The sequence below is a fragment of the Toxorhynchites rutilus genome, chromosome 1 (genome assembly GCF_029784135.1).
Source record: "Toxorhynchites rutilus septentrionalis strain SRP chromosome 1, ASM2978413v1, whole genome shotgun sequence".
NCBI classification, from domain to species: Eukaryota; Metazoa; Arthropoda; class Insecta; order Diptera; family Culicidae; genus Toxorhynchites; species Toxorhynchites rutilus.
Window position 1 is genome coordinate 2,691,840 of NC_073744.1, and position 20,513 is coordinate 2,712,352.

General features: G+C 38.1%; 1 protein-coding gene across 7 annotated transcripts in view; it reads right to left on the minus strand.

The window, feature by feature from the left end:
• Window positions 1–20,513, minus strand: part of LOC129778748 (nucleolysin TIAR) — a 1,021,219-nt gene that overhangs the window by 97,283 nt on the left and 903,423 nt on the right. For all 7 annotated transcript variants that reach the window (XM_055785883.1, XM_055785864.1, XM_055785877.1 and 4 more), the window contains one exon: window positions 6,319–6,394. In XM_055785883.1, coding sequence (XP_055641858.1) covers window positions 6,319–6,394 — 76 coding nt within the window. The remainder of the gene's footprint in view (window positions 1–6,318; window positions 6,395–20,513) is intronic.

A 20,513-nucleotide genomic window follows, 5' to 3' on the forward strand; every position in this document is an offset into this window, starting at 1 on the left:
AACAAACTCATTGTTTGTTCCCAGTATTTCAAAAAACAACATCAAGTTCAATTGTCCCATGTTGATATTCTAGGCATAGCTGTCTCACCATGAATTTTTATAATTTACTAGCTAACCCGGCAAACTTCGTCCCGCCCATTTACTTGATTAATTCTCGAGTAATGCAGAAATTTGTGTTTTATTTGTATGGCAGCCACCCCTAAGAGAGGGGGGAGGGGTATCTAACCACCATAGAAACATTCATTGCACCCTAAAGTTTCCATATGCCTAATTTGGTTTAATTTGCTTGATTAATTCTCGGGTAATGCAAAAAATTGTGTTTCATTTGTACGGCAGCCCCCTCTAAGAGAGGGGGAAGGAGTATCTTAACACCATAGAATCATTTATTGCATCCTAAAACCTCCACATGCCAAATTTGGTTTCATTTGCTTGATTAATTCTCGAGTAATGCAGAAATTTTTTTCTCGATCGATATGATTTCCAGAAAAACGATAATGCATCAAGGGTGATCCGAAATCTGGGTTTTACTGACTTCACTGTAAACGAACGCCAAGCTGCTTCTTTTATGGAGAAATTATCTTGCAAAAAAAAGGTGTGACATTAATTTCGCTTATCCCAAATTAACAAAAACCAAATAATTTCAACATGCTTGATTCTGCCGTTTTTCGTAGCAACCGTTGAGGGATTGTTTTTAGTATACAATTCGAACGAATCAAAGCCAGGAAGTAGAACAGGAACAAAAACTATGCGAGGAATCCTAGCATTCAAAAATTATATAGAAATAAAGAACAATGAAAAAAAATGAAGCAAAGTCAGGTTACTAATCCTTTGATACTGAATGTAAAATAGAAGTATAATGTTAAAATGTATGATCACAAACAGAAAAATCTAAAATGCTACCTACTGACACAGTCTCTGTATATTGTAATTTTTATTGCTAACATAAACAAAATTGACAAAAAAAACGATTCTTCCAGCTTTTTCCAGTTTTTTTTCCGGATTTTTCCAACTATTCCAAAAATTTGGTTCACCATGAAGCATTATGTGGGCACTTAAAACGGAATTCGTTTACTCTGATAGCAAAGGAGACTACTGACGTTTCATCGAAGGAGTCTTTAGCGTTGATTGTACGCACATTCTTTTCGAAGGAAGATACAATCCATGTTAAAGACTGATTCTACGATTAGATTGAGGTTATTGAAACTGACTCAGAAACGTTTTACGAGACTGTGGTTACCTGTTTTAACGAAGACGGAATGCAAGCAGAATATTCTCCGAGTCGGCCGCCGACCCGCTGTTAGAAGCAGCGGCCTCTCGCAAGCAAACCTGTTCCCACCAATTGTTAGATGAGAATTTCGCTCGCGTTGAATTGGCCGCACAATAAATTTTATTACGAAAAAAAATCTTTACGAAACAACGCAACAATGCAACATACTGAAACAGTCACTGTATACTCTAATTTGAATTGTTAATATAAAAAATTGATAAAAATTAAAAATAAATTCTTCCAGCTTTTTCTCAGTTTTTTAAATTAATTCCAGCTTTTTCCAGATTTTTTTCGTATTTTTCCCGCTTTTTCAAACATTTAGCTGGTGATTTTGGCACGTGGTTCATTTTTTGGGATTTTATGGTCCCTTCTACCGTAATATTTTTTACATACTTTTTCATATAATATTATAATATTTTTGATCACAAGCAACCCCACTGGGCGTCCTCCCTTTTGAAAAAAAAATATCAGGTAATTTATGGACGACCCCTAAAATCGAACAAATTCGGCTATAAATACAAAATATTTTTTTAGATTACTAATTAAAACAATTAATATCATCATCTTTTTCTACTTTCTCTTCTTCTTCTTCTTTTTCTTCTTATTCATAATCAGATTCATCGTCATCTTTTCCTGATTCAACAATAGAAACTCAGTTTTCTCCAATAGAAACATTACTTCATCTGGAAGTTTTTTTACAATTACTATTTTCCTTTTCAAAATAAGTGCTATTAATATTGGATATGTACTTGAAATGTTAAAAAAAACAACTTTTTGGAAAGAGCCAACATTTTTTTGTTAATTTTTTACAAAAATTTCAAAACTCGAACACTATGATATCTACAGAATTCTGGATGAAAAGTAGAAAATTGTTGAAGTTTACTTAAAAAAAAAAAAAAATTTTAAACATCGATTAAAAAAATATTTGCAAACTTAAAACAAATTTTCCTAAAATCATATTTTTTTTTTGAATTCTCAAAAAAAATATTTTACATATATTATTAGAATTTACAACAAGTCGTTTATATAGTGTATTCAACAACGTTTTAGATATTATTAAAATATGAATCTTTGTCGAAGACGTTAACTTTCTATCTTTTGTAGTTGTATAAGGTATTTTCGAATGAAGACTTCTGGAAAAAAAATGATTTACTCGTAACATTTTTGTGTGTAAACTCTCGCGTTTGACATGTTATTGACATGTTTCTGAATAGAAAAAGGTAACAGAGCATGTAAATCACGATATATTTACATATATAAAACATAAAAATGTTGGAAACACTTTTTTCCTGTAAAAATGCCCATCTTTCGATGTATAGGTGATTTATTGAAGGATTGTATGGGCTTGTATGAACTTATTGAAGGACTGTCAGAATTAAAAAAAAAATGTTTTCGAGAAAAATGAATTTTAATTCTCGAAATTTTTTTATAAACGAAATATTTTTTTCGAAAATTTGTTTGATATTTTTCAATGAAAACCTTAGTAATTTCATATACTTCATTCTTTAATGACCATTTTGTTTTCTAATATGCTTTTTTTTCGATAAAAAAAATATAGGAGGTTGTGTCCAAGACACGGCCGCATTGTTGACGTAGAACTACGCTGTAGTTTAATTTAAGTCGCTTGTTTATAACTGCGAGTATTACTTTATAATGCTACCAAATTTTAAAAATAACCATTCTACCAGTTTGGTCGCCCTGAACTATTTTTGCTTGTAGAATCATTTGACGATTATTGTTTGATGATTCATTCTTATCCTCGCAGAACAATACATGCTCGAGATAAGCGCAGTTATCATCCTTAGTGGAGAAAATTTTGCTATTGACATGCGAAACCAAATCACATACAAAATTCCAGAACGACATTTACTTTATTGATGACTAAATAAACGAAATAAACTCTTTCTGTTAATCTCAACAACCTCGAAAAGAATAGCACTGCTTCATTACTATCAAGCTTAGCGAAAATACAATCCTAGTTGAAGGGAGTTTTGCAACTGGCACGTGAACCCAAATAAATCAATAACTTATTATAACTTATTGAATAACTTGGTATTCCCAAATAATGTTTTGGTGCACAACCTTAACACCTGCTTCACCATAGCGTCAGTTCAATGCATTGATGCAATGTCAAAGACACCAACGAAGCCTTTATGATGACGGAAAACAAACAATGTGAACTGCTTGGAAAAAGGCTGAGCGCAAATATTTCCCTCCCGCTATCTCCGCTCCTTGTCACACGTTCGGATCGACATGTTCATCCGCAACAGCGCAATATTTCAAAACGCACGCAGTACACACACAAATATCCATACATCGATGGCTTGAAGCAATTAAATATGCACATACTTATCCCCGTTTTGCGCTCTTCTCAACAGAAGCCCGTTTTGATAATATTGCATTGCATATATAATATATGCATATATTATATAATATCAGCTTTGCTGTCATCCTTTGTGGAGAGAGTTTTGCTACCGTCATGCGAAACCAAATCACAGACAAAATTCCAGAACATTTATTTTCTTGGTGAGCTGACGATAGCCTAGCTTGATGATTCCCCACACAATTGTGTAGCTCAGAATCTTAATGCAATGGCGTCAGTCTGATGCAATTATTGCAATACTAGAGACATCAGAGAGTCAGTAATTTGGTCGCGTCCACAGCTCAATCCGAACCTAAGCCATGTGAGATTTTCAACTTCTTTAGTTCATCTTGGAAAACTTTTCTTCTTCCTCGTATTACTCCTCCACTTCCCACCGTCCAGCCCCCCCAGCAACGATGTTGTTCAGTCGGTGTCCTCACGAAGAACGAAAGTTTGCTTTTTTTTCACTTAAATTCTTTTTATTTCCTAATTTGGTTTACATTATAATATATTACTACATTTCAAGTGATCAACCTAGGGTTCTACATCTTTAAGTTAAAAGTTTGCCTTAGCGAGATGCACTGTTTAAACTCTAGGCAAATATTCCCCTTCGTTGTTCGTCCATAAGTTGCTCGTTATTGACAGCTATGTTCGGGAAAGTACACAAATAGACAGAACAAATGTATGGGAAAATTGAAACGCTTATAGTTTTCATGAATTTTAACCATTTACACACCATGGGATTGTAAAATATAGCATATCAAACAAATCTTAGGGAATTTCCGATTCGTTTGTTATGTAAATCGCCAAAATCCGTTTGCGGCAAAAAAAATTATTAACGTTAACTTTATTTCATAAAAGCGTGACCTGTTTTCTGATTTGGCACCCTTAATGAAAGACGTAGTTCTACGTCAAAACTCAAAATTTAAAAAAAATCTGATCATACATGCTCGGCTAAGCTAAGTTTTAATCATGCTATTTTCATCAATCCAGATGAAACACCAGCTGGAGAGCACGTGATCAATGATTCAATGATTCGAATTAATATTTATGAATATGCGGCTTGATGATTTTTTATGTGTATTATGCGAATGCGATTCCTACTAGACAATCTACAGAAGCGGCGTGAGGAAATATAAATTCACTTGCGAGACGCTATCATGAGCAATGCCGACACGGCCTTTGCTGTTGCCAGGCTAAAACTTAATGCATTGTCGTGGAAATCGATAGTGTAATCGGCTCTGAAATTCCAGATCCGTCTACTGATCACCTGTATTCTAAAATACGATCGAGTCAGAACTACCCGACATAGACGACATTGAGCTTCATATTCCGTTTATGTAATAATGAACACAGATTTTCGGGTGGAATAAAACTTTGAAACCGAAAAATATAGATAAAAGAAATAAATATATATATATAGAAAATTGCTCCACAAATACGGATAAACTATTCAGATTTTAAATTTTTATCAAGGTAAGGTTGCCACATTTGCATAGAACGATTAAATTGAGGTCGAACGAATTTAGGAATACAAAAGTCGATTTCGAACATAGATCGACTTTCAAACCAATCGGATTCCGGAATATGGGCTACTGTTCGATATAGTTGGCGCTTGATTTCATTTGATTCTGTTTTTTATCTCAACCCTTTAACGGGCCGTGAGAACTAGGCATGTAAACAACGCAAATACGCGGTATTGCTGGGCGGAAATACCAATTTGTTCTTATCTGATTTTTTTTGGTGGCATGACATGTGTTTCAAAACTATATTTTCGTTAGTGCTTGAATTCCAGCCAAAATGAATTATGAATGATGCATTCAAAGCAGCGTATCCAACCATGTTAAACTCCGATATTGTAACTTTACAAGCATAGCAAGGTTGCGCAGAAGTAGTATTTGCTGGAGAATTGACGCATTTTCCATCAATCATTGTGGGAATAATGAGAATGGAACAAAGTCTTTACTGCTTTTCGTCATTATTTCCAAGGGGTTTAACTCATTAATTTCATTTTCTTTTTTATATCTTTTTAATGATAATTTTTGTAATGTAATATTTTATTATCTACAGATTACTGTGATACGAAAATTTTCATCAATGAATTGTTATGATTTTGATTGCATTGAATCCTAGATTGGACTTCAATATTAAACAAAATATAGTAAAAAAATTGCTATTGCTTTTCACACCAGAACGACAATTTGCGCAGTTTTGCGCTACAGAGTACAGTGTTCACTAGGAAGCTTATCTTTTTACAACAATTTTGTATGCAGCCACAACCGTGGCAAACTTTGGCAACAAAACTTTTAAGCAGATTTTTTACAAGAAATCACTTTTTTTCATTATTTTTTTTGTCGGGTTAATATGATCAAATTTTACAGTATCTAATGAAAGAGATTTGTTTTGTATAGTTTTCCGAACAACTTTTCCGTTGACGCAAAAAAAATCCAGGTTGTCATTAAAGCTGCAAAGCGTTTCAAAATAATGTTTTTTTTTTCAAAAAAATGTCAAAAAAACGAAACTTTGAAAAGTCATAAAAAAATCAGATTTCATGATATTGCAATTATTATAGCAAGAAAAAAGAAATATCACGAAACAGCTGAGACAATTTTCTTTTTTGTCTGCGATTCCAGTCTTTACGCGGGACAGCCTTGTGATACCATCTGGTACAAGAGTATATCTCACTTACCGATTTCTTAACGAACGACACGAATCCATAGCCTTTGGATTTCAGCGTTTGTGGATCTCGAACCACGCGGCAATCACTGCAAATAAAAAAAAAAAGAAGAGAAGGGGAAAATGAATTAAATTATCAAACGTCTCGCGATTTGAGATCAGTTCGAAATTATCACCATTTGCATAAATCACAGCCCGGAGGAGTTCAAATGCCACCAAACTTCTTCTCCGTTCAACACCTTAGATCCGGGGTTCGATATTTCATCCCACCTACAGAGGCTTCTATCAATTGTCTTCGATCTCTGCCCCGCATCCCTTCCACCCGCGACCCGTAGACAGAAGCCAGCAAGTTCATGCTAATAAAAACCAACTTTTTCATCCACTTAAAATTTATTTCCCTCCAGACGGCTTCGGTTGAAATCATTCGACCTCACACTTTATCTTCCCGGAAGCGAAGAAGAAAAGCTGGAAAGCAGTCAGTTAGTCAGTCAGTCAGTCAGTCGTCGTCCGGGGTTCTATTTACTTTTGGTTGCCCTTCCCTTCCCGACCTACCAACGGATCGAACGGATCGGAATGGGATCGGGAATGGGCCCCACAAATTGCCTCGGCTCCCATTTGTACCTCATTTCCCTGCTATTCGCAGCCAATTCGTTGCGGAATTTTTTGCTCGCCATCTTCCATGCGATTCAAAGAAACCATCGACCACCCACAACCCCTCCCTTCTTCGTCTCCTCCATCTCCGCGTCAACGGACAACGAGAGCTAATGATAATTCAATAAACAGAAATGGAAAACTATTAGCTAAAGCACTCGTTAAATCTTAAAATACATCCATTTATCATGTTGTGTTCCACATTTTCCACCAAATGGGGCTGGGGGGTGTGCTTCTTCTCGCAGCGAAGGGTGGTATCAGCATCGTGGGAAGGACAGAAGCGGTAGCCCGATCGAAGACGAGACCATTCGGAGGCGCCAAGACCCATTTATAAGCTGAGTGTAATTCAATTGTTTTTTAGTGCAATAAAAAAAACAAGAAGAATCCATCGTCGGGTAGAGGGGAAAAAAGGGCTCCCGAGAGTTGGAACTGGAAACGATGACAAAGCGTTCCTCAGAGGACGATGTGTGGATCCCCAGCAGGAGTGGGAGAGGGATAGTGGAAGGACGTTGTAAAATAGAGCAACCAAGTCAACGATGTACGTGTGTGTGTGTGTGTGGATGCGAAGAAAATGCTCAAGATAAACCAAAACGGAGGCGAGAAAAAGTTAAACAAATATGTTTTCGGAGCGATAGATTTCACCGGGGTAAAATCTAGAAACGAGATTCCATGCCGAGAAGTGCATTTTTGTACGGTTACACTCATGGAAAGGTATTGGAGTTTCGTTATTTTCAACATCTTTGAAATGAAAGTAACGGAATCGTTCTTCGTAGTGTAGTTGCTGGAGTAGAGTCAGTTTAAGTCAAACAGATCCTGGACGATAAAAAGGTCCAATAACTCTGTCATTGTTTAAATTCTACCATATGCGCAGATGGATTTTTTTTTCATCAAATATGATCGTCTATCACCTCCTGAGAGATTCTGGATCATTTGTTTTCACGTGAGAAAGGTTTTTTCTAACTTTAGAGGGATGAATCAAAAATCAAATTCTTATTTTATATTCAAAAAACGAACAATATATGTATAACAAACAAATAATAAAAATTTGACTAGATATACAGGATTCGATTATATACAGTGAAAAGAAATCGGAGACTGTATATAGTCGAGTCCGCCCTGTATCCGAGAAAAATTATTCACATTTTTAAAACATTTGATTGCCGTTCCTGAAAACATAGCCAGCTAGCGAGTGTGTTTTAGAAAATCGATAATTTTTACACGATAGTATAGCCCTCATTATGACTTCCACCAACTCAGATCTGACTGGAAAGTCCAGAAACCTGATTTGATATTAATCTTAAGATCCGTCATTTCTCGAGAAACCTCTATTACACAAAGAATACAAAGAAGAAAAAGAGTGTTTGCATATTGCATATCGAATGCATTGCCATAAAGAAACAATTTACCGCATATGAACAGCTTATGTATTGTTCTGGCGAGACCAAGAATAAATCTGGAATCGACCCCTTCTTCAGGTGCTTCAAAACTTCACGCGAACCGTTGGCCTTTTCAGGGCCGTCTAAACACTTTACCGAAGAGTTTATACTAAAATTTCGAAGCGTTTTAAATACAGGCTCCAGGGCTCGGTTATATCACCAACCCTCTTCTTGGTCATTACGCAATACCTTTTTGCAAAAAATCCAGATAATGTAAAAATCCTTGTTTATGTAGATGACATTGTGCTAGTTTCAGTTAGCGTCGCTGCATCAGCAACAAGGAAAAGACTTCAGAGAGCAATTGATTCCGTTCTAGACTGGGCCCAAAATGTTGGTTTCGAAATATCTCCGGAAAAATCTAAAGTTCTTCATATGTGTAGTTCAAAAGCTCACTTCCCCTCAGTCAAAACTCTTAAAATACCCGGAGTAACCTTTGACAAGAAACTTAGTTTCATGCCACATGCTCAGGCGGTAAAAAAAGAAGCCCTCAACTCAAATAAAGAGCGTAAAATTTTCTTTCTCCGAGAAAATTGCTCTTTGGGCTTCCTAGAAACAGTAGGCGTGTTTGGTTTTGCTAGTTTGAATTTAGTCAAAGCAAGGATGGCGTCGAAACAGCAAGTGCTCCGCGAACGCATTGTACGGTTCTACGAAACGCATTTCCAGCAAGGAAAAAAGTTCACGGTGGCACATTTTAAGGAATAAAATGTACCTGTCAGTACGGTATATCGTATCTTGGGTTCCCTGAACGTAGAGCGGAAGGTCGGAAGTGGTCGTCCGATGACGATAATGACGAAGCAGAGGAAGACATCGTTAAAGAAGCTGTTTGACAACAAAGAACGCAACCAGCCTGCGTGACGCCGGTCGGAAATATGGCTGCTCCCACGTATTGATCCATCGGACCCTCAAGATGGAAGGAATCATCTGCAGGAAGAAGACGAGGTCGCCGGAGTACACGGAGGAGCCGATTGAGAAGGTTAAATCACAGTGTCGGTGGATGACCAAAAAATACCGCGGGACGTCTTTCGTTCTGGACGACGAAAGCTATTTTCCGCTGTCCAAAACGCATATTCCAGGAAATGATAATTACTACTCCAGCGACAAGTCATCCACACCGCCTGAAGTGAAATACAAGTTCAAGCAAAAGTTTGAAAAAAGGTTATGTTGTACATCGCCATTTCCGACCGGGCCATTTCAAAGCCTTGGTTTAAGCCAAGCGGTCTGGCAATCAACCAACAAATCTATCGAGAAGAGTGCCTCGATAAAATCCTGCTGCCGTTCCTGAACGAGCATCACGCGGATGGGAAGTACGTCTTCTGGCCGGACAAGGCGTCTTCCCATTACGCCAAGAAGACGCTGGCGTATCTTGAGGAGAAAAAGATACCGTTCACGTTCTTGTGAGAGCATCGCGACAAAGTTGCGTCGAACAGCAGACCACGGCCCTTACTCAAACATTCACTGACATTTTTTGGAAGAAAATACATTATGTTATTAATAAAAAATACTGAAATCGATGAAAAAAAAATTATTTTTTTTATATGTGATTGAAAAAATTCTCATTTTTTATTTAACACCCGTTAGGAAGTCTCTGTTAAGAAAAGTAAACGCTTGGTTGATTCCGAAAATTCTCTCTGGAATAAGCATCTTCAGCAGAGGCGGCGAAAAAACGCTTAAAACGATCGAACCGGTATATAATATGGCAATAAAGATAGCCATCGGTGCCTTTGTTACAAGTCCTACTCTCGCTGTTATGGCGGAAAGTGGGCAGCTACCATTCGATCGGCTCGTTACGTAGATTGTAACCGATAGAGCTATCCGTTACCTTTCAATTCCTGACCGCGACCATGATGTCCCATTAATATCTCGGGCAAAGGACCGATTCAAAGAACACACCAATCAGGACCTTTCCGAAATATGTGTACATTCGACGGTTATGGAAAGGAAATGGAATGTAAAACCGCCGAACATCAACCTTGATTTACTCGAGGAAGTTCGTGCAGGAGATATCCAATCAAAAGTAGAGGCCTGTTTCAATCATCTCGTAGAAACAAAATTCCAGTTTGAACATCAAGTTTACACTGATGGTTCTGTAAGCACTGACGGTGTCGGTTGTGGAATTTTTGATAAACGATATACTGGTAGTTTCTAGCTTCCTCCTCAATGCACAATTTTTAGCGCAGAAGCTTTTTCGCTTCTAATCGCTACCCAAGAGAGCACACATGATTCTCTTCCTACTGTTGTATTTTCTGATTCCGCGAGCTGTCTCCAGGCTCTTCAAAAAGGTAAAAACCTTCACCCATGGATCATTGCAATAGAAGAAGCTGCTTCTGACAAAAATATTACCTTCTGCTGGGTTCCCGGTCATACCGGAATTCCTGGAAATACTGCCGCCGACAAATTACCCGATAGGGGCAGAACCCAAGAACCCCCAAATATACCCATTCCTCGCTCTGATGCGAAACTTTGGGTAAAACAGCAGATCCGCTAAAGTTGGGACATAGCCTGGAGAAACAGCAGATCAACTTTTCTTCAAAAAATTAAAAACAACACTTTCCCATGGCATGAAAGGAAGAACCGCAAGGAAAGACGGCTTCTCACCCGTCTTCGAATCGGCCACACCAAAGTCACTCATACTTATCTACTTCAAAGGAAAGATAAACCTCAATGCACTTGCAATGAGATCCACATTTCTGTAAGTCACTTACAACTGGATTGCCAACATACAAAGGACGCTAGAATTGAAAATAATATAGGACAGAACTTAAGAGATATTCTAAGTAACGATGAAACGCAGGAAAATAATTTAATAGAATTTTGACAAGAAAATATAAATAAATTTTAAAATCGAAATAATAAGAATAGAAACAAAAAGAATACCGGAGACGAATGAATCATTAGATTTAAAGTCTCCGTAATCAAAGGAAATGAAGAAGAAGAACTATGGATCGTCAGCAAGCTGCGAGGAATTTCGATGTCATTGGCCGGTGTCAGGACTACCAGATAGTTGTACCAAAAAACACTAATTTCTAAGAATTAAAATTAATTCTAAGAAAAAAATTAGTTCTGAGAAAAAAAAATTGAAAACAATTGTAGGAGGTTGTGTCCAAGATATGATCGCATTGTTGACGTAGAACAACACTGTTATTTTATATAAGTCGCTTATTTATACCTTCGGATATTATTCTAAAATGCTGTGAAATTTTAGAAACAACTGTTGCGTTGTTGTTGAAAGTTGCATTACTTTCTCATGCTCGAGAGAAGCGCAGCTGTGGCCCTTAGTGGAGAAGTTTTGCTACTGGCAAGCGAAACCTAATCACATACAAAATTCCAGAACGACATTTACTTTCTTGGTGACTTCTTCTTCTTCTTCAATGGCACTAACGTTCCTAGAGGAACTTCGCCGTCTCAACGTAGTATTACTTGCGTCATTAGTACTTAGTTGAGATTTCTATGCCAAGTAACACGCCTTGAATGCATTCTGAGTGGCAAGCTCTAGAATACGCGTGATCACAGTGCAAGTCGGAGGAAAATTTCTTTGACGAAAAATTCCCCCGACCAGAACGGGAATCGAACCCGAACACCCGGCATGTTAGTTATGACGCTAACCACTCGGCCAAGGGAGCACTTCTTGGTGACTAAACAAGCGAAATAAACTCTTTTTGTTAATAACAACCTCGAAAACAGTAGCAATGCTTCATTATGATCAATATTACCGCAAATGCAATCCTACTTGAAGGCAGTTTTGCGACTGGCACGCGAACCCATTCCAGATGCTTGGTATTCCCCAAATATTTTTTTGGCACACAACCTTAACGCCTGCTTCGCCATAACATCAGTTTAATGCATTGATGCATTCTCAAAGGCACCAACGAAGCCCTTATGATGACAGAAAACAAACAATGTTAACTGCTTGGAAAAAGACTGAATTATGCCGAGATGAAGAATAGAAGGTGGGAAAATTCACGGGTTTTGGTTGTGTTAAACTTTGATTGTATTAGTAGCCAGGAAGATAGGAAGTTCACATACCAGGCATACCAGTCAGTTACTGAAATGGAACAAAATTGAATGTGTCAATGAATAACGTTGAAAGACGATATGCAGAAACTAATTACATGTTTCATGTTATCACGAACTAAAATGTTTAATTTTTTCTTTGATTTCTTCTTATATCAGAAGTAGTATTATAATGTCTACTATGTTCGGATTTTAGAGCAACTTCATGGAAGTTTATCTCTTGTCAGCAATTGTAATTACTTTTTTCACAATTAGGGTGCTGAAAACTTCATTCGTCTAAAACTAAGATGCGAGCGGAAAACTTTTCGTCTCAATCTAGGTCAAACGGAGTCAATTGAATTCAATTTTCAAGTGCATTTTACATGAATAAAACATGCAACTCTTTTTTCCATGCACTGTTAAATGTTTATCCGTCAAAGGAACAAAATATTCTGTGACTCTGTCTTTGTTCATTTACGTTTTTGGTCGACGTAACGAGAATTAAAATTGAATTGAAATTAAGTTTAGAACATCTCAAAAATACTGAAATTTCAGTTTCTGCTAAAATGTAAGTTGGGCCCTTATGATTTTGAGCGCTACCATTGATTTAAGAAAAAAAAAACTAGTTCGTTCATTTCATATGCTTATTTTACTTTTCATAACAACACTTTTCCTATGTAGTGGACTATTATATAAAAAGAAACAAACATAAACAAAATCTGTGACGTCACAGATTTAAAAATCTTCCCACATTTCATTTTCCATCTCGGAATTATGCCATATAGCTTGTACTCTGCCCATCGATGCCGAAATCGTCTACTTCGCTGTTGTTCGATGCGGTGTCACACTCGCGAAGGCTCGGTTCAGTGCGAGCACTTTTCACTGCACCAACATCGCGTGCATCATTAGATGACGCTTGCCTCGAAATTCTATAGCTACTGGCAATGCGTTCGTTTTTTGCAGGGATCGAGCCTGCCTTCCTCTTCTTATTGCTCATCATACACTACGCGAAGCGTCCAATTTATGACGCGGGAAGAAAAACACACGATACGAATAACGCGAAAAACGAACAGAAAAACCAAACGACGATATCCAAGTTGGATTACCACTGGTGGGGTCCAATCTTAGATCGAAACGCAGCGAAAGCAAAGTGAACTGGATTGCTGAACAGTTCGATGCCGAATGAAAGTTTGCCTCAGCAAGATCCACTGTTTATACTCTAGGCAAGTATTCCCCTTCATTCTTCTACCTTTCCTTTGTTCACGGAGACTTAAAATCCTTACGGAGGGGAGGTTAGTCGTCGATAAGTTGCTCGTTATTGACAGCTCTGTTCGGGAAAGCACACAAATGGACAGAACAAATGTATGGGAAAATGGAAACGCCTAAAGTTTTCATGAATTTTAACCATTTACAAACCAGGGGATTCTAATGTATAGCATAATAAATAAATCTTACGGAATTTTCGATACATTTAGTGTGTAAATCGTCAAAATCCGTTCGCGGCAAAAATAGTTATTAACGTTAACTTTATTTCATAAAAAAGTGACCTGTTTTCTGATTTGGCACCCTTAATGAAAGACGTAGTTCTACGTCAAAAATCAAGTTAAATTTGATATAATGTTCGTTCATGACGGTATTTATTTCATAGACCTACGATAATAATATAGGGGAATGCCGGAATCTGAATCCCTTTTTTTTTTAAACTCTTTTAGGAAGATTCATCCCGACACATCTTCCTGATTGCGCCGGGCGTTCGCCCGCCGTTTCGCTGCCACTACAGCTTTCTCCGAGAGTCCCAGGATACCCCCCGGAACTGGCACCAGTGCCTCTTCTTCCGCCCTCTTCTGCCAGTCTAAAGCAAGCACAAGATGTACACATTATAGCACTCGTGGTTCTACTTGAACGTTATTGTTTAAGTAGGTATTATTTTCTCCACTCGATTCGATTCATGTTCTTCGTCGTGTTCTTCGTGGTGGAGGCGAAGACGACGGACTGAGTAAGTGCATTCCCAGCGCGGCAACAGGGGAGAAATAAAAAACCCGTAGTCTTCGACTCTGACAGCTAATAAAAACAACGAAGACGAAGACGATGACTGCGACCGGAAGTGGGAAAAAGTAAACAGGTGGAAAGCAGCGGAGTGCTTGTAGACACATGGTACTCATCCTTATGAGGTATTTTCAACGTTTTCCATTTTTTGCGCTTTTTTTTTGTTAGCGAACGGGTTCCCCCATTCTGTTTTGTTCTGTTGCTACTCGAGTCTTCTTGGGTGAATACCGGAAAAACGATAGGATGCTGGGAAGACGACGCGAGCGTTGAGATGCTTTGATAAATTGTATCTTGATCTTCTTCGGGCCTTTTCCGTGTAGTGTAGAGCCCGGGAGCAGCAACAGGACCGTGAAGGCAGCAACAAGCCGGAACACCTCGTTCGTTGTTGGGGAACGTGTTGATATGCAGGGTTATCCTGAAATTACTCTGGATGACATTATCCGGTTGGAAATTGCTTGATGGCGCGTCGCCCGGACAGGGAAGACACTCTCGTCTTTGTCGGGGTAACAAATTGCCAGCCTGTCAGAGCTGGATTTACTCCCGTGTACTGCTGGGATGTGTTTATGTTTATGCAACGGCACCGTGATTGGAAGCGGGGTAGATCGGTGTTTGTCTAAAAGCGACCTGCTGAAAATGGAATTAACTCTACCAGCCGCAACGGCTGGCATGAATTGAAATCAATTACAACCATTGTATACGTTTGGGTTGATTACATATGTAAATTACACACGTCGTCAAAGTCTGTTCCCATCTGTGTCCGAAAATTCAAATTGACTGTCGCTCAGCACTATTACCGACGACTACTAGGATCAGTTTCCTGTTGGCGTAATTCATCGCAGCTCGGCATACGAGCCAGCCAAAATCAAACTCGGTAGGTGACGACGTTACCGAGGCTGCAATCTCTGTGTTGCGGCTGTCGAGTCGAATCGGGCTCGAAACGTATCGCTCGGTTGGAGTTTTTATTCACACAGTTTTATTACTTTTAATTTTAATCTTGTTTTTCGCCCCACTTTTCAACCACCGGACGGCACACGGAACAGGTAAACGTGTTTTAACATTTTCCCGCTGGAATTACCCCACGTGACTGTTCGTGGTGTTGGGAGAACACTAAATTACCGCTCGTATTCTCGTGGTCGGCATTGAGTGTTTGTGAACTGCACACACACACACACACACACACACACACACACACACACACACCCACTTATACTTATATTGCAGAGGAAGTTTAAATGAGAAAAAATCGCCGTGAATCTGCGAAATAGCGTTGAATGTGTTCAACTCCAACGTGTGGAAAGTTCATAACACAATTATTCACAAGGTGGAATCCTTTTAATAAACATTATACTTTTTTTTCCTCTCATTTATGGCGAACTTTTTTTTTTCTGCAGGAGTGCTTCTTCGGCTCGTTCTGCTATAATTTTCCGTATATTTTTCCTGTTGTTGTCTCCTCCATGGTCAGGGCTTGCAGTTTTTCTCATTCACTCTGCATTTTCCGTTCTTGGCCGCCAGCCTTTGGAAATGTGGCCTCATCCCTCGGCACAGCACCGCTTGCTTCCCGGCGCGAGGGTCTTATGGTTATGTAAATTGAAGCGCACCACATGCGACCGGTAACGAAACCATCTGCAGGGACCAACACCTCAGAAAGGGGGAGGTGGAGTGGAAAAGGTGGGCAGCGAAACAAAGATCCTAATAGAAGCATTGCGGGAAAATGAAATAAAAAACTAAATTAAAATGGAAATTTAAATATATTGCGCTCAAGCACTGGAACGTAGAAGCTGAAAATTACCAAGCTTGTATCGGCTTGTTCCCGAGCACAAACCACCCACCCTCCTACCGCCACCAAAGTATATAGCTCTTGAATTGCTCCTGGGGTGGAGTAAGCCCCAATCGCTGGGAACTTGTTTGAACTGCTTCTGCTTCGTTTTCCTCTTCCGGTTCTTTTTCCGCAATGTCTCTCGCGGCTTTCTTTAATGGTTGTATTTTAAATTACGCCGAGAGTACTTTTCGGAAGCCTCGTTTGTTTTGCATTTACCGATCAATTTGGGAAAGGGAGAAATGGGCGGCCGATACAAAAGGAATCGTCACACGCCAAAACGGTCGCTGCTTTAGCGTAAATTGGATTCATTCCTTCTTCTCTCGGAAGAGCTGTAAGTTACACTTCGCTCAATCCGGATGCCGGGGATGGTTCTGGAAGATGAGAGTGAGGGGGATTGTTCGTTAGTTGAACAGACTTAATTTCACCTAGCAATTGTATTACACTTTGATTTTGTCCACAAACGAGAGGAAGATAGAAAAGAAGCGGAGTCACTTTTCATAGTGTCCGTATTTCAACAGGAAACATATGAAAACATGGTCTTAGTTTCGAAGGAGACTGCACATATGCATTGTGTGTCTTATATGTAAAACAAATTTGTTTTTCGTACGTATAACTCATCATCACAAGAGAACGGATGGTTATATTAGAGTTGTTTTTAAATAGTTATGTTCGTCTCATGCGTATTTGGTCTACAGTAAAAAGTTTGTCCAATTGGCATTCATTTCTTCGATTGGAATTAACATTGACGACATTGACCTTTATGTTCCTTTATTGTGGTAATAATCATGGATATTCGATTGGAATAAGCACATCTATATAAATAAACATGATTTGGTGCATATTCGTCACGATTTAACTCGCGAATGGATCAACGAATTTGAATAATCTAAAAGAACATTGAAAACAAAAGACGGGTGGTTAATGTCGGGGACATAACCGAAGAGACTTAGAACTTCTTTTGGTTGGAACCATTTGAGGAGCACAAATTGGACCAATTGAAACGAGGCCACCAGTGCGTTTGGACAAAGCTTAACATTGCACAATCATTCGATTGTTTATCTCAAGAATTATAATATATTATTCATTGTGATAGATGCGCAGAAATATTTCATATAAATTGATGTAAACATCTTTGCGATCTATTAAGAAAAGCTCGAGTTATAAGCGTTTGAAATCTTTCATTTTTTCCCACATGTTCGATGCCTAGATATTCATTTTACCCCCTTTATCTTTCGATTAGACTTAGTCCTACGTCAAAATGAAGGTTATCGAAATCAAAGGGAAAGTATTAAATTCAATTGCATTCGAATAGTGTTCGTTTCAATTACTAATTGAAGTTATACCCAAACCAGCGTTGGACGGAAACATTTTATCTTCGGCAGAAAAAAGTGTGCTGAAGGAAGAAATGAACAAATAAAAGCACCATTTTTTAAAACTTCAAAATGATTGCATGTATGAGAGCAGACATCGCTTTCTCTCAGGCTGAACGTCAGGTTGGGATTGTATCCAAAAAAAAGTCTAAACGTTGTCAAGCGGGGATCGAACAAAAACTGGCTGAAATGCAATACTGTTTTACACGACCACGCTATCCACATAGCCGCTAGTACTGTTGCATAAATGCGTGGTAATATTACACCTCATTGTAAAATAAAAAATTGTAAATACCCCCAACTTGCATGTATTTGCAAAGCGGATTCCCACAGGCACATTCATTTTGAAGTCTGTGTTAGGGAACCCATAAATCGGTCCAATCATAACGTGGCAGTTAGGGCGTTTAGATAACGCTTGACATTGCACAGTTATTCATTTGTTTATCTAAGGAAAAATAACATTTTATTAGATGTGCTATATGCGTCCAAATACTTCCTATCAATTGATGCAAACATCTTTCCGATCTATTAAGAAATGTTCGAGTTATAAGCATTCGGAATCTTTCCTTTTTTTCCCGCATGTTCTGTGTTTAGGTTTTCATTTCACTCCCGTATACTTCGGTTAGACGTAGTCCCACGTCAAAACCTCCTACAGCATGAACAATTTAGGTTTTTGCCAATGTTTCTGTTTGGCGATTTTTTGATTTTTTTTTGTCATTTTCTGGAAAACTGAACGGAAGAACGGAACAAAATTCTTGAAGATTGGGGTTTCTGTAACGCCGATAATCAAAATTACACCAATTTGTTAAAAAAACACCTTTTTGTTAAAAAAAAAATAAAATATTTTTCAGCTTGGTCGTTAATGGGTTAAGTTATGTTTCATCACACAAGCGTATACGTTGGTATGGAGGCGCGCTGTTGTTTTTATGCTCAGCTTGGAACGAGCGCAGACAAAAGGGGCGCTAGAATTTGACCTGTGTGTGTATAAAATTAGGCGTGCATCACACAAGTGAGATGCGATGCTAACTCTCTGAATTTTGCGTCGGGTTCATTTTGCGCTCTCTTGTTTCTGAGTCTGGTGCATTCCGTGTTTGTTATGAACGCGTTCTGATGAAAATTAAACTCGAGCGCAGCGCAACGTATATTTTCTGAAGACTGATTAGAAAGGAAGGAAAGAGGAAATAATTAGGAGGCACCAAACCAAAATGTTACTTTTACACCCAAATGGGCACAACATATCTCGTGCGAAGTACAACGACATTCGACATCTGATGAACTATGTATGCACCTCCTGTGAACCATGAACTCTTCATGAAGCTGGTTCCCGATGAACAAAACATAGTTGATATTGATTACGACCTGATCAATCACGAAGAATCATACTTTTTTTTCTTAAGCATTTCAATATTATTATTGTAGTAGTATCGATTCAGACTAAAAATACATTCTACCACACTGAACTGAAAACCATATTTATTAACTTTCATTCTGCCAAAGAGAACTTAGTGCATGCGTAGCAAAACTAAAAGTCATTTCTTTCTGTATTTATGTGTAATTTTACAAATATTCATAATCTCAATGCTTTGAAGACATCCTGATTGTAACAATTGAGTGATAAAATAATAGATATGATCAGCCACGGTCAATTAGTGTGAGCCCAAACTTCAAATTAAAATATCTCAAAATAATGTTTTTGGTGCTTGGTTCGTTTCGGCAGAACCCCTTTGAGAACGATTTTTTATACGCTTACAGCATTCGGATAACAGATATCATGCCATTGTTTTGTTTTGCTATTGCACTGTAATTATGGCGAATTCACGATCGGATGATGAATATCAAAAAAGTAGGAACGACTTTCAATTGATACTCGATATACTTGATAATGAACTCTGTGGGTCGTTTAGGGTTACATGGTGTCACTTCGGAAGCCAAAGTCAACCGTAGATATTCAACATAGACACGAGAGACTCGGTACTCTCAGATTGACGTAGGACTACGTCTTTCCGCAAGGGCGTCAAGTCGGAAAACATGTCAAGTTCTTACGAAATAACTATGACATTAAAAACAAATTTCACAAAATTCTCTAAGATTTGTTTTATGTACTATACATTACGTTTTCCTAATTCGCAAATAATTGAAATTGACGAAGATTGAAAGCACTTCATTTTTCCATACATTTGTTCTATGCATTTTTGTGCTATCCTACACATGCATTCAATAACGAACAACTAATGTAGTGGCGAGGCAAAATATTTGTATGCCAAATCCATCCTAATTCGAAGTGAGAAAGGAAGCATTGCGAGCTTCACTCGATTACAATTTGTTGAATTTACCGAAAGTATAAAAGGAGTCGTTCTTCCATTCTTATTACATATAGACGAATGAACTGAAGAGCTAGAAGCTTCTGTAATCTGTATAAATAAAAATGTAAGGCAAAATATGTTGTTCAGCGGAAAACCCCAAGAAGGGCTGGTCCGATTTTAGCCATCTTTATTTTGTTGTATTCGTCTCTTCCCGTAGATTAATATAGTGGAGAGAAAAACCAGAAAATTTTCGGAAAACTGAATGAAGGTCGGAAAATTCGGAAAATTGAATTCCCACATGTTCGAAAATTACATCATAATTAGCGTTGTTAGACCATTCGATGTTTGCACTATCGAAATTTATTTTTGTTCGTAAGTGGAAATGGATTTTCAGGCGAAATAACGCATTACCATATCTTATATCTATCTATATAAATAAAAATGTAAGGCAAAATCTGTTGGTAAGCGGAGAACCCGAAGAAGGGATGGTTCGATTTTAGTCTCCTGTATTTTGTTGTACTCGAATAGATCAATATAGTTGAGAGAAAAATCGGAAAACTTTCGGATAATCCTTAAGGAAGGTCGGAAAATTT